This window comes from Varanus komodoensis, unplaced genomic scaffold (assembly GCF_004798865.1).
Source record: "Varanus komodoensis strain SLA01 unplaced genomic scaffold, ASM479886v1 scaffold7_3, whole genome shotgun sequence".
Taxonomy (NCBI): Eukaryota; Metazoa; Chordata; class Lepidosauria; order Squamata; family Varanidae; genus Varanus; species Varanus komodoensis.
The window spans coordinates 3,860,146-3,874,722 of record NW_025336480.1 but is presented as its reverse complement, the minus strand read 5'-3'; the positions used below and the strand labels follow the sequence as shown (position 1 = coordinate 3,874,722).

At 42.1% G+C, this 14,577-nt stretch overlaps 1 protein-coding gene across 2 annotated transcripts in view; it reads right to left on the bottom strand.

Moving 5' to 3' along the window:
• CPEB4 (cytoplasmic polyadenylation element binding protein 4) overlaps positions 1 to 11,699 on the bottom strand; it is an 84,261-nt gene extending 72,562 nt beyond the window's left edge. The window contains exons 1-2 of one of the 2 annotated variants that reach the window (XM_044454372.1): positions 10,925 to 11,699; positions 9,664 to 10,815 (exon numbers count right to left, since the gene is read on the bottom strand). In XM_044454372.1, coding sequence (XP_044310307.1) covers positions 9,664 to 10,788 — 1,125 coding nt within the window. In that variant the 5' untranslated portion in view covers positions 10,789 to 10,815; positions 10,925 to 11,699. Of the gene's footprint in view, positions 1 to 4,285; positions 4,617 to 9,663; positions 10,816 to 10,924 lie in introns of those variants that run through there. The other variant, XM_044454373.1, reaches the window with a different exon arrangement.
• Positions 11,700 to 14,577: the final 2,878 nt, after the last annotated feature.

The window sequence follows — 14,577 nt, the reverse complement described above, 5'->3', positions numbered from 1 at the left end:
TAAAGAAATATTTTATATATAGCAAAAAACTTCTGTGAGTATTCTACATCTCACACTACTTGAAGGAAAATTTAAGTTGTTGTTTTTCCTCAAGTCTGGTTAGAAATAATATTTAAAAATGTAACATTACTTATCAGAGTGTCCAGAAGTGTAAGGATACATCTATTTTAGCTCAGGTATTGCACATGTTATGCTGCTTTCAATTTCCATGAATTCTCAGTTAATTCTCAATGTATACAGAATAACGTAAGTTCATTTTGATTTTTGATACATTTTTTTTGTTGTAAGCCTTCCCGAGGCTTCGGCAAATGGGGCGGCATAAAAATGTTTTAATAAATAAATAAATAAATAAAAGGGCCAGAGAAAATAGTTTAAAATCATAAAGGCTTTTTACAAGAGAAAAAATGAAGGCATTGTTTAAGACTACATAGTCCCAAGATTCAAAGCTTATAGAGTGTGCATTGCAGTACTGGTGAATGCATTAGAAATTTAAAAAAAAACACACACAATTATGCCACATATTTTGCTTTCAAAAGCTTTGCTGTAAATACAACTTTGGAACATCTGCATCTTTTGCAGCAGTACACAGTCAAATCTTATTCTGGGATGTTCTGAATACAAGCACAGTGTCTGCAAATTGCATATACTCCCACTGTGCTGGCAAAACTGTTCCATTTTCATCTACTCCACAAGCATGACAATATTTAAAATGGAAGAGCTCATGCTCAAATCATGGAAGGAGAAAGCAGGGTAGAGCCGTCATAAAATCCACAAGACTTGCCCTCTAACCACCCGATTTTGGCCAAATCTCCCCACCATAGCTTTTAAAAACAATTTCTAAGAGGTTCTCACATAACCTAAAGGTTTGGGGCCCTGGAAGTTGAGGACTAAAAACATCCCCTAAGACAACACAGCAAAGAACCAAATAAGGAACACTGGCATTAGCCTTTGGAATTAAGCAAGAATGCAGTGTGGTACAAGAGAAGAAAGAGCATAAAATTATGACATTTACTTTTTGTATAACCCCTTGCACCACAATGGATTTTTGTGCTGATACTTTTCACCCTACTCTTAACCTAGGCGAAGTATACCTGCACTCAGACTAAAGAACCAGGGTGTACCACAGTTTGTACCCGTAGCACCCAAACTGTAACACCTGAAAGCTTCCACTGAAGATTTCTATTTGGTATTTCCCCAAGGGGAAAAAATCTCATCCTCAGATTGTCAACAGGAACACTGAACATTGTAGAATCAAATGCCTGTCTGGGTGTGATAAACTTGCTTGTAAGCAAGGGCAGGGATGCACCTTTTAAACTGAAGTCTTTGAAGGCTGAGGCATTAGTAACCAAGTTTCCTGAGGATGAAAATAATTTAATTGAATGTATAGAACAGGCATCTGTTCAGTCATCATGCTTTATGTACTGTATTACATAGTGCTCATAATTCCAAAGAAAAAGCTTTAGAGTTCTGAAACAAACATTTTAAAACTATTATTTAAAGAACCCTTATAGTTACAGCTGTAAAAAATATTTCCAATGTATAATTGCCAATTTACAGAACAACTAAGGAGCCAGGAGGTTTCAAAATGTACTTACTGCAGTAATAAAGTATTATGTTGATCCAAATATTTCTGCTCCTTTTGCTCTTTGTTTCTTGGTATAACACATCTTAAGCATCTTACTGAAACATTCTTAGTAACAAACAACGTAACTCCATTGGTGAAATTATTTGCTTTGATCATTAGCTCCGTTAGCCATGTAAGGTGAAGAGAAATAGACTACCACAGAATTGGGACTACAAAATATTCTCCCATAGTTTTGATCCTGGAATCACAACATCCATAAACATACATAAATCACTGCAGGCCGAGCAGCAGATGGCCCAGGAATCAGGCAGACGTGCTGTATGCCCCTACTTTAAAACAGGAAAGTTGGTATGTGAACATTCACATATATGAGCAATTAATTTTAGTCCTAAAAAGGGGGAAGGAACAAGAAATTAAAATGTTGTAAAACAGCACTGCTCAACCCACCCCCACCTCTTTGCAAAGCACTTGAACAGAAGAGGGGCCATGCTGGATCCGACCAGTGGTCCATCTAAGCCAGCATTCTGTTCACATGGCAGGGGAGCAGTTGCCCACAGGATTCCACAAACAGGGTGCTCAAGCAACTGATTTATACAGGCATACTACCTCTGATAATGGAGGTAGCATATAGCCAGCAGGACTAGTAGCCACTGACCCATATCCTCCACAAATTTGTCCAGCCTTCTTTTAAAACTGCCATGACTATCAGCAGCCTATTAAATTGCTTTTTGTTTCTTCAAACCACAGCTGATATAAACTCATAATTTAATCACTGTAATCTTGCCTTTCTAATGTAATAGATGTACCTGGTTTTTTTAAGCTAAGTTCCATAAAGCTGGATGTCATGTTTGTCAGCTTTAGTATTCGGTCAGGCTTAATGTTTCTTCTCCTTCTGTATTTGGACTTGAGCACAATGCCACTCATAAGTATGTACTTTGGTCAGGAGATCAGAAGAAATAAAGCAAGGGCAGTGCCAAGTACAGATATTCTTAACCATTCTGCAAGCTATCTGCAGACTGCCTGAATGGAGCTCATGGATTCCCAGTGTCTCCCAGAACCTCTGCTCTAAAAGGCTCAGGGAACAGGAAGTAGGCTGGCTTCCATGGTATCATAGCCAACACCTAACAGGTTCCTGCCACAAGGGAATTACTCTTATTCAAGCTTCACATGCTAAATTGCAGGGTAGAAGCAGGAAGATTTAGAATGCTGGAACAGGAAAGGGAAAATGTATGCCTGGTTACAGATCCACAAAACTACCTCAGCCACTGTCCCAACGGTACATGATTTTTAAAAGAGCTCTTAATTCTGCTACTAATTTTAGCTATATAGAAACAAGGGAGGGCTCCCCCAAAAAAGGCTTTATTGCCCAAATAAAAATTGTCTCACGCTTGCTGAACACATTTCAAGCTGTACCAACCCAGATAAAAATCTGAGTAATTTTCAGTTCTAGGTTCAGTTGTACAACCAGTTGTGTGCATGTGTTTTAAATGAAATGAACACAATCTGGATCCGCTTGAGCAGTATAAAAAAGCAATACCCCTGCAGTCCTTAAAGCACCATCCTGAGCTTCACAACAGAAAGCATTTTAAAACCCTGGCCATATCCAAGGGCAGGATCAGATATGGCAAATATTGAAAAACAGATGTCACAATTTATAATCCAGAGTGTAGTATTTTATTATCATAGATAGCAAAAGCAGGAGGAAAAACAACATATAGAACACATTCTGCTTCCCGGGTAAAAGATGTTATTGGATAAATCATATAAATCAGCCCCTCTAAAATTATTTTCTCTAGCTATCTCCAGCTTACTTTTTCCTGATGATGTCACAGGAAAAGCATGAAAAGCCATGCTGGATTGGACCAAAGGTTCATCTAGCCTAGCGCTCCATTCACACGATGGCAAACCAGCTGCCCACAGGATCCCTCAAGCAGGATGGGTGCAAGACCCTCACCTGCCCAAGCTCCTCAGCAACTTGAGCATGCAGGCAAGTCACCTCTGGTGAAGGAGGTAGCACACAGTCCGCAAGGCTAGTAGCCACTCATAGCTTCCTCCTCATGAATCCGTCCAATCACCTTTTAAAACCATCCAAGTTGGTGGCCATCACCGCTTCCAATGGCAGCAAATTCCATAGTTTAACTATACGTTGTTTGAAGAAGGACTTCTTTTTATCTGTCCTACTCGTAAACCTCCCACAAATCAGCTTCATGGGATGACCCTGGGTTCAAGTGTTATCCTCGCTACTTTCCCTGCACCATGCATTATTTTAAACCCCCCTATTATGTCTCCCTTTACTTGCCTTTTTTCTAAGCTGAACAGTCCCAATTGCTGTAGCCACTACTCATAGGGGAGCTGCTCCCCTGTGCTCCTGTCCCCTGCATTCTGTTGCCCTTCTCTGTACCCCACACATGTCCAAAGTACATAATTTTGTATTTCTTTTAAAACATGGTATTATATCAAGGGTATGTGGTAAATAAAAATAGACATAGAAAAATAGATTTTAAGCTATCCAGTTAAAATTCATTCAGAGCCTTTCAAGCACCATGAACACACTTGCCTTTGATTAAGAAGTAACATATGTGCAAGTAGTCCTACAGTCAGTGGGACTGCTTATGGAAAAATGAATCAGTTTCACGAATAAACATTTGATTGAAATTTACCTTTAGCAACAAAAAGTTGTTAAGTCCAACAGATACTTACTTAAGTTAATGGATCTTCTAGGATCCCACATTACAGCAGACTATTGAATTTAAGTTATAATTCCTCCCTTTAGAAATTAGATTTCTGTCTACAATCAAGGATGTATTTTCCTATCTTAACCTTAACTGTCTTCATTGTAAAATAGGTCCTACTTCTTTACAACACACAGCAGGAAGCAAGGTTCTGCAAATGTATCAGCAAATCCCAAAGGCTATGAAGAAGCCCAATATAGGCTGCTGGTCTCAAACACTGATGCAATGGAAAATAAGACAATGTGTGTTGTAGTGCTACACGCATTCCCTGCACTTGAGGGAATGACCACTAGAGAAATGGAAAGCTAGTGCTTGATAGCACAACAGGAAACTAATGCTTTGAAAATGGGACAAACGAACAGAGTTCACAGAAAAGACCTCCACTGACTTGTCCCACTCTAGAGTGCTAAACCGACCTAGTTTCCATGGTTATGATATGAAGCACTAGCTTCCCATTGTACTTGTGGCTGTTCCCCGTAGCACCACCCCTCCCCTTAAGACCATGTTTCATTGACTCATTAGCTGGATAGTACATTCTAATCTGGAAAGCAAACAGTGTCATGGTTTGCTAACAAAAGGAGTTAAAAACAGATTTTTTAAAACAGATGTGAAACAAAACTAATCTGCTGTTGAAGTACTAAGCCTCCATTTTGTGTGACCTGGTTTGATCTTCTGTGCATCATAAGAAAATATTAAAAAGATACAAAAGATTTATTATTTATAATATTTCCATGCTGCTTTTTCCACATGGCCAGGTAAGCTAGACATAGTAGGAAAGGTGGGGAAAATTGCTGAATTGTTGGATGGACTGGCTTTCCCCTGGGAGGACCAAGGCACGATCTGGGGTTCTCTTGAATTCATTGCTATCCATGAAAATGCAAAAGGTACCAGTTATAAGCTCTGCCTTTGCCTTGTATTAGCTTTAACTGATTTATAGGTGCATTTCTATCTGGAAAAAGATCTTGCTACAGTCATCTATGCCTTGGATATATTAAGACTAGTACTGTGATGTGCTCTGTATGAAGCGGACTTTAAAGAGGATTCAGAAGCTTCGGCTAAGGCAGAATGCAGTACTGCACTGCTCACTGCAGCTAGACAAAACATATAACACCTATTTATACCAGCTGCACTGACTGTCATTTTGTTTCTTGGACCAATTTAAAGTACTGGAGATCACCTTTAAAGCCACAAATGGCTTGGGACCATGTATTTGAAGGAGTACCTGCACCTATAAAGAACCTTCTTAGGAACCAAGTTCAGCTACAGATGTACTGTTCACACATTCACTGTTAAGATATTTTAGGCTGCTGGGCATAAGAGACAGGGCCTTTCCTATGGTGGCCCTACCCTTGTGGAATACCCTTCCACAAGGTGTATGCATGGCTCCCTCCCTAATGATTTCTACATGGGCCTTAATGACCTGAATGTTCTAGTCAACTTTTAAATGGACAGATGCCCAGTTTTATTTCTTAAATAGGAATTTACCATCAGTATTTTATGCTACTGTTTTGGATAACTGTAATCTTTTGTTTTAACATTTTATCTTGTAAACCACCCTGAAGACACGTTATCTCAAAAGGCAGCTTATAAATACTTTAAATCAATCATGTTTATTCAGCACTTTCAAGTGTTTAAAGCACTTTGCAAGTACTAAGCAAAATAGAAAAAGAAAAGGTATTTGTGTGTGTGTAATATTTTGGGAATTACAAACATCCGCTCACACAATCCAGTCATGGGAATATAACCAAAATGTATGAGACCTTATTCCTGCAATAGGAATTTGTTTTCACTTTTACAAAAACCTTGCAAATAACTATGGACTGATTGCCTAACTCTACAGCTACTTTCTGCTCCTGTGCTGTCCCAAGGCATCTTGATGGCCTTCATGGCCCCTTCCAACTCTACCATTCTATTCTAAGTAAGGCCTAGCAATACTAGGATATCATTGGCACTACCAGGCTTGAAGTCCTACACACTGTCCCATCAGAGGTACACATGCTCTCTTCAAAGATTACTGGCCCTTGAAGGTAAAGGGTAGATGAGCTACATACAGAACTTCCACAGATTTATGCTGTGTTTCTGCCTTGTCGCCTACATTGGCTCTGCATACACATTCATCTGTCTTTGGTCTCATAATACTGGCTTCTTTAAGGCAGGAGGGGAACATAAAGAGCTATAAGCACAGCTCATACTGCATTATGTTATATTCCTAGTTGGGAAAATATAGCAGAATTTGCATTGTCATGCCAATCTATACACAGATGTCAAACTGGGAAATTAACATAAGAAAACCAACCAGTGTGCAATTGCCATTCACACCTTATCTGTTCACTAGGGGGCAACTGTTTCTGGCCAGATGAAAGGCAACCTCCATAGCTATTTTCGAGTGTGTGTGTTTTCACAATCCAAAATCTGTTTCAGATGCAGCAGTCCAAATACTGGCTTGCACTGCTAGAGCTGTAACGATGGCCCCCATGCAACTACATACCTAGCTTCCTGCAAGGGGTACCCTTAATTAGTAGCCAGTGTTGCTATAGTTTTCACTGCTCTAAGGGGCCTTAAAAGATCCAGCAAATGCTATGTAATAAAACTGGTGGAGTTGATGCTTCCTCCCCAGCAGCACAGGACAAAAATTCTCATGCAGCACTGCAGTGGTGCAGTAGTCCCAACAGCCATCGCTAGGGAAAGGACTGAGTTCTGTCAACAGAATACTTTCTGGCATCTCATCAACATCCAAAAATTTGGTCCAATGTACTGCCAAGCAACAGTGGGTACTACTTGCTTGCTCCTTAGCTATTCATAAGCAAAGAAGTGCAACAGAAGAGCCTAGCCATTTACACAAGAACCAGTTAATAAGCCCTTAATCCTCACATCCAAGTTCACCCTTCTGGCACTGGCCGTTTAGTGAGTGTAACTTTGCAGTCAATAACCATCTCCTTTTTGATAATACTCACAGTTTATGTACTATGTCATAATAGGAAGCAGCATGGAATAATTACATCCTAAGTAAGTTCTTATTAGTTAGCTAAATGGACAACATCCTCTCACCAAAAAAATAAAAATAAAAAATCCAAACCATTCATGTATCTTGAGCAGTGCATTTTGCCAATAAGCATCTCGAAGTCCTTCAAGAATAAAGGCCACCTTCTCTAAAAGGTGATCTTGTGATGCTTCCGTGTATATAAATACTGCAAAATCCCTCTTCATAAACAACCCAACTAGTTTAATATTTGCTACTTGTGCAGAGATACATCACAGCAGTAAGGTATCCATTAGTGAAAGGGGTTAATCAGGAACAACCGATATTGCTACAGACAAGCATTGTTTGCTACAGCTGCCAAGATAGCTTGTGCAGTTATATACTAAACACAGATCTAAGTAGAGAACTGAAATGCGGCATTTAGGACCCTACATTTTTGTAAAGCTTCATAAACAAATGCGCACACATTTTGCTTGGAACAACATTATTTGCACACTCACTCGAACAATAAGGGCCCATACATTTGTTTTTAGATATTTTTAAAGCAACCATGTGCAAAGTATTCTACATGAATTGTTTGGGGGGGAGGGAGAGGGAGAACAACTAATAACCAGATTATTTTGAAATTCACTGAAAAAAATCTGTATCTGCAATGCTGGGTTATTCTTTTGATGCCCTGTACTTGTCTTGCTCTGTGCAGAACACAAGTAATACCAAAAATTTAAGAAAAACCCAGAAAGCATTTCAATACTGTATTTTCATTTTGACAGGCATAGCCTTGTATCAGATTTAGTCATAATATGGCCTTCAATTTATTGCTTTGGTAATCAAACACCAACGTACTATCACAAATTATTTTTGACCACAATAAAAAAGCAGACAAGCATATGTCACAATTGGAAAAATAATCCAAAGTGTAGCTACCAAGTATTTTTGTGCCAAGAGGGAAAAAAACCTACTTTCAAAATCTGTAAATTTGAGGCCTTAACTATAGGATTAAGGAATGCAGTTTTAATCAGTCATGGGATAGCTCCTCTACATTATGATGGTACCAAATAAATTAAACAAGGAGCCAAGTTTTGCTGCAGTGAGGTTCAACGCATGCCCCCTCCAAGCCTACAGCCAAATCCTAGTGCTAATGATTTCTGAGGTTAAATTTGGTCTTCTGCATGAACCTTTATATTGCTTCCAGATTTTACAATTATTTCAAGACCTATTACTATGTAGCACAAACTAAAAAGCCTCACTAATGAAAGTGGTCTTACCAGAAACCTGCATAGGCCATACAAGCAAGATAATACTAGAAATGTCATTTCTGCGTGCAGTGTAACTAGATTATAAAATATATTTAGCTCTTTAAGGCTGTATTTAACACAAGTATGGATTTCTTCTGAACTAATAGTTTTTCCATTTCAAATTACAACAAAACTAGGTCATATATATCGGCTTATACCATGCCTAGAAATACAGTAATTTTGCAATCTTTGTTTCTTCTTCTTTCCATAACCCATCCAGAAATCCTAAGGTTTCAAGATTCCATCTATAAAATTATTAAACCCACCAAGTTTAATCGTAGATGAGAAATACAAAAAATGTTATTTTCCTATTTTTCACTGTTATTACCAACCAGCAGATTTTAATAGCAGTTAATCTTCACAAACTGGAGAAAAATTCACAATACATTTGACAGCCGATTTCCTGACAGCATATGGACACATTGGAACAGAACAGGCCAACGTCTGAAATGAGTTCACATCTATTTTTAGTCAGGACTTATAATCTACCACTAAAATCTGTTGCCCTTGCTGGAGGAGACCAGCTCAACATTTTATAAAACTGTAATTTTAAGTAGCCTGAAAAATTGTACATCAATCCAATCCAATCCAAAGAGAAGTTCTACAACAGAAAGCTATAGACATATTTTCTAAGAAACCAGTTAAAGGATCCAATAATTATTTGTTGCACTATATTGCCATATGGTTTTTAAAAGGCTTTAGACTTTCAGCTATTCCAACATTTTAAGGCTTATTTTATTCAACCAACTTATGATTCCAGTAATTGCTCTTGCTACTGTTTTATTCATCAGGAACATTAATTTCACAGCAAGCTAACCATGTAGGATGTGCTATTTGGCTACAGTTATTTCTCTAACAAATACTAAACAAAACATCTAGGATGCAGAGATGAGCAATCATAACATCTGAAATGTCACAAGATGAAGTGTGTATTACGTGTGACTTTTAAAAATAGAAGTACTCAATTATGAAATTCTAAGAATAGAACCAATGAAAAAGCCCTGGTATTCATGCAATGTTTTTGTAATTTTATGAATACAGCTTTATCTGGTATTAGTAAAATAATCTTACCTGAAAAGGAAAAATATTGTCAGCTCTGTTCAAGCTGTCTTCCATCCAAGATTTTGGAGCAAATGCAGAGCTGGGCCGTGCATACTTCTGCAACTGGATATGATTACTTGGGAAATTCTTCTTCAGGGGCGAGATGGAGTTCAGGGGTGTTATTCCTCCATTCAGTCCCCTACGGTGGTCTCGCCCTTGGGACCCACCCCACCCACCATATCCACCACCACCACCAGGACTCCATGAAGAAGATGGTGTAGGTGATGGGCTTTGGTAGCTACTCCATGGAGAAGGTGGTTTGTTAAGATTATTAGCAAGATGAGGCAGTTGATTAAAAGCAGCATTTCTATGTGTAAATGGAGGTGGATGAGGGCTTGCAGGAGACCTCCTCTGTTGTTGATGCTGATTGTGATGATGCTGAAAATGGGGGTGATGAGGGTGGTGCTGGGAGAGGGGTCCAATCTGAGGGGAAAAGCTACCCCCAAAACCAGGACTGACATGATGTGGAAAATTCTGAAACAGCAGAGCACCATTATTAGCGGAAGCAGGAGGGACTCCTCCCTGGTGGAAGAAACTCGCATCTTCATTGATTATTGTTGACGAAGAAGGAGCTATAGCTGCTGACCAGTTACTGAAACCAGTCAGAGAAGATGCAGTAGAAGTCAAGGGCTGGCTTGATGTACCTAGCCCTGTAGCCTCTTGGTAATCAAATCCTGTTAACACTGGCGATTCTATTCTTATTTTCTCCTTCCCATTGCCATTCTCAGAAGAATTATCCCCCTGGTTTTCTTCAGATTTAGTTTTCTCAGATTCAGGCAGCATGCCTGCTTCCTGACTTTGACTAGGGGAAAGCTGCTGTTTTTCTAGGGAGTCTTGTTTTTCCTGTTGCTGAGTTTTAGATTTTTCTGACCCCAGAATCTCATCCTGAATGTTATGGGCAGCTGGAGCAGGAAAGAGCCAAGCTGACCCAGCACTACTGCCATTGGCAGCTGTGTTATTTATAAAAGCAGCAGGGCTGGGGGTTGCATTTTGATGGTGGTGCGGAGGCTGCAGATGTGGATGAAATCTGACTGGAAAAGCTGACTTATTCCCGGTGTTGTTTTGCACTAACACGCCAAACCCGTAATCCCCCATTTATTTTATTTAGGATTTCAATTCCGCCTGGAAAGGAAAAAAAAACAAACCTTAAAATGTTTTTCTTCTTCTACTAAAGCAACAGAATAGAAAATATATTTTATCAGAAATCTTCCACCCCCTTTTTTCCACCTACCCACTTGAGATATCCGATTGGGGTATTATTCCTGGATTTTTATAAGTGAGATCACTTAAAATATTGACATGGGTCAATTGGTGTTCACTTCCTTCTGACAGCCAGAAGAAATAGAAAGTAAATCTTTGGTTAACAAAATAAGAGGTTTAGGAAACGTACAAGAATGAAGTGGGGATGAAAGAAAACTCCTGGGAACAAAACAAAAAGGAGGGATTTAAAAAAAAAACTTTCTTGCCTTATCAACCACCTCAACCTGCCCATGTACACGCTAATGGAAAAAAAGATACCATGACATCTGGCACTCCTCAGTCCTTCACAGCTCCAAAAATATATTTAAATCTGGAATAATTTAATAAATTCTATATAATCTAATATATATCTGTGTTCTCTTCTAACAGTCTTTGCTGCCGAAAGTGTAAGGATTTTACCTCAGGATTTCAACGGGGGGGGCAGGCTGTACAGGAGGGCTTCCCCCCACCCCAGCCTGTGCTGCTACTGCCTTTGCCTTGTTGGACTCTACCAGTAATATGCTCTATGCGGATGCCCTTCTGACAAGGCCTTTCTACGTGAAGGGGGAGGGGGGAGGATTTGTTCCTTTTTTTAATCTCTAGGCATCGGCATTCAGTGCGTGTTGCGTGTATGTATACGGCGTGAGTTGTGCAGGAGAAGGGTGGATTCTTGCTGCTGCCGCGGCCGGTTGGGTGGGTTCCTGCTTTTCCAAGCTCGCCTATTTATGATCCGATATTTGCGTGTCCTTCAGATGAATCGTGGCTTCCTGCAGAGGAAAATTTTCACCTCAGAAAATCAGCACTCAAGTGTTTCGAGGGGAGGTTGGAGAAAAAAGACCTGGGGAGCAGAGGTTAGACTTTTTTTACAGCCGTCACCAGAGTAATTTATTGTGCGACAGCAAGGGAGGGAACCCGGCTCAGATCCTTGTATTGAGAATATTAAGCGGGAGGGGGGCAGCTTCTTCACAGGAGCCTCTTTCGAGGCGGAAGGGAAGGAAATGTGGGTCTGATGCCGCCCTTGCTCTCTCAGAGGATTGGGCGGTGGGGGGCATGGAAAAGAGTAGGGATTTCGCCCCCACCCGCGCAGAGGGAGTGACTTTACCTCAGCAAGGAAGCAGTCTCCGTCGGGGAGGGGACGGCGCTAGCAGGGAGCCGGGCTCCTCTCTCCCCCATGGGAGCCGGTTTCTCAAGGGAGGAGGGTCACGAGGATCGCTTAGTGGCGAAAGAGCAGGGAGGGGCGGTATCAAGCCTGCTGGCTCCTGAGGAGGAGGAGGAGGCGGCGGGAGAGGCGGAGATGATGGCAGTAGCGGCTCCCAGGGGTCGTGGTTTTCCTCCCGCTGCCGATGCTCTGGGGCTGCTGTTGTGGTTGCTTCTCCTCCGCCTTGGCTCCACCCGGCGTCGTTCTTTGCCCCTCATGTAAAACAATCGTTACTCGGGCGGGAGGCGGAGGAGGGGAAGCTCCTATTAAGTCGCGCGGCGCTGGGCTCTCCTGTCAATCCGCCAGTTCGCCACCCTGGCCCGGCCGCCTCAGCCGCCACCGCAGCCGTCGTCTCTACAGCACCAAGCCTCCGATCGAAATGACAACCAGCTGGAGAGAAGTAGCGCGGCACTTCCGGTTCAGAGAAGCCACGCCTCCCGCGCTCTTCCTTCTCGACCAGCGGCCACGCCCCCTTCCCTGTCCGCCAGCCGCGGGCAGAATTGCGAAGGCTTCTCGCTGTCGCTCCTGAGGATTCTGCTTGGCCACGCCCCCGTCGTCTCTTTTTAGACTGCGCTGGTGCAACGGAGCCCAGCGCTGCCCGCTGCCTATCATTTCCAGGCACCCACCCACTTACCTCGCTACCCCGATTGGACAGCCATCACCAGCAGCTCCCGCATGCGCATTGTAGAGGCACGTGAGCGGGAGTTACCGGGACTAGTGTGTCGTTTGCTCGGGGCCGTTGTATGTCCGTTGTTTGGCTAGCGGGGGGGGGAGGGGACTGAGGCCGCTGGCGGCTGCGGGGAGGCGAGGCTCGGCTCGGCTCGGCTCGGGGCGGTTCAAAAGAAAAGGTATGGGTGGGAATGCTCGCTGGGAAGCATTTCCTGGATTCAACCCTGCAGGTGTTCTCTTGGCTTGGTTTGGGGGTTTGCTTTTTAAAGTTACTGTCCTAAAAAATTGAAGTGCTTATGTAAGCAGTGCACCTGACCTGCCAAGCTGCTCTGAACCCTGTGGGTTGGTTGGCTGGGGTGGATGAGCAGGTTGAGAAGGGAGCGGCTTGAGGGTGCGCAGCTGTGCTTGTCAGGATCATTTTAGAGGCAGCGGCATGAGCTTGCCCCCCCCCCGGGAGACAGTTGCCCCTCCCATGCACGATTTTCTCCCAATGTCCAGCTTTCATTAAAAATACAGCATGGGTGCGCCTGTTTTTCACCACTGAATGAAATCATGGTGATGATTGACCTACCCACTTTCTTCAGAGGGAACTGCCTGATTCATGTAATAGCCCTTAAGGTTTGCATGGTGGGCAGTGAATGCTTCTCCAATGAGAAAGCTGACACTTGAGTCAGGCTGTAACTGGAAAGCTGTGACTGTGTTTAGTCAACACATCATGGCTTATTGTGAGTTATTTACCCCACAATGAGCTGGTTACATATGCAACCCTACTTGGAGATTGTTGTCATATCAATCTGGCAAGTGTGGGTTATGTGAGAGTTTACCATTCCTAAACCAGGTAATGGGTTATGTGAGGGGGGTTCAGTTCCAGAGCATGGGTTGCATACACAGAATAGTGGCCCTGCATGCAGTGCAGCCTCAGCACTGCCCCAGTTCATCTACTGGAAAGCAAAAGCTGGCGTAAGGCAAGCATTCATGGTATTTATAATCCAAGTCATATCCTACATTTGGTAACATGAAACAGATAGTCAACCATTGTTATAGCCAATTGGTGGACCATCTGATAGGGGAACATCAAACCCCTATTGGGATACTGCTAGAAAAAGCTAGAACTGGACCAACCTTACCCATTCTAGTGCCCTCCAGATGTTTCAGTTGCCAGGCAAAGCCAGTGACCTAGAATTCTGGGAATGCTATGATCCAAAATATCTGGGAAGCACCAGGTTGGGGAGCGCTGATCTAGATTTTGCGGTGAATTATTTCCTGAGCACTGACTACCTGTCACTTTTTGAGGTTGTTATACCTGCTCAGCTCCACCGTAGGGTGGTGAATGCACTCTTAGTTCTGTTTGCTTGGAGCCATTACTAGTGTTGGGAAATCTAGAGAATACGTATCTCCCTTTTTCCAGGACAATGAGGTCTACACAGGCATTGCATTATTGTGGTTTGTGCAATATCTGTGTCTGAAATTATATTTTTGCAGCCACATTCAGAAGCCAAATGAGGGAAGGAGGAAGATGAGCAAGAAGGCACTACACAGAGAAGCTGAGTCCCCTTTGGCCTCCTAAACTATCGACCTTTTGGGGGTCCTGGTTGGCCCCCACTGAAACCCTTTGCACCCATACACACAGAGAAAGACTAGCATACCTTTTCATGCTCATGTGTACTTGCAGGTTCTGTTGAGTAACAGGGCACTGTTATGACACTGTGGCTGAAATGATCGCGTAAACCAAGTCAGTATTTCCATGGTCTGTTATAGGTTTTTCATTCCAACAACCC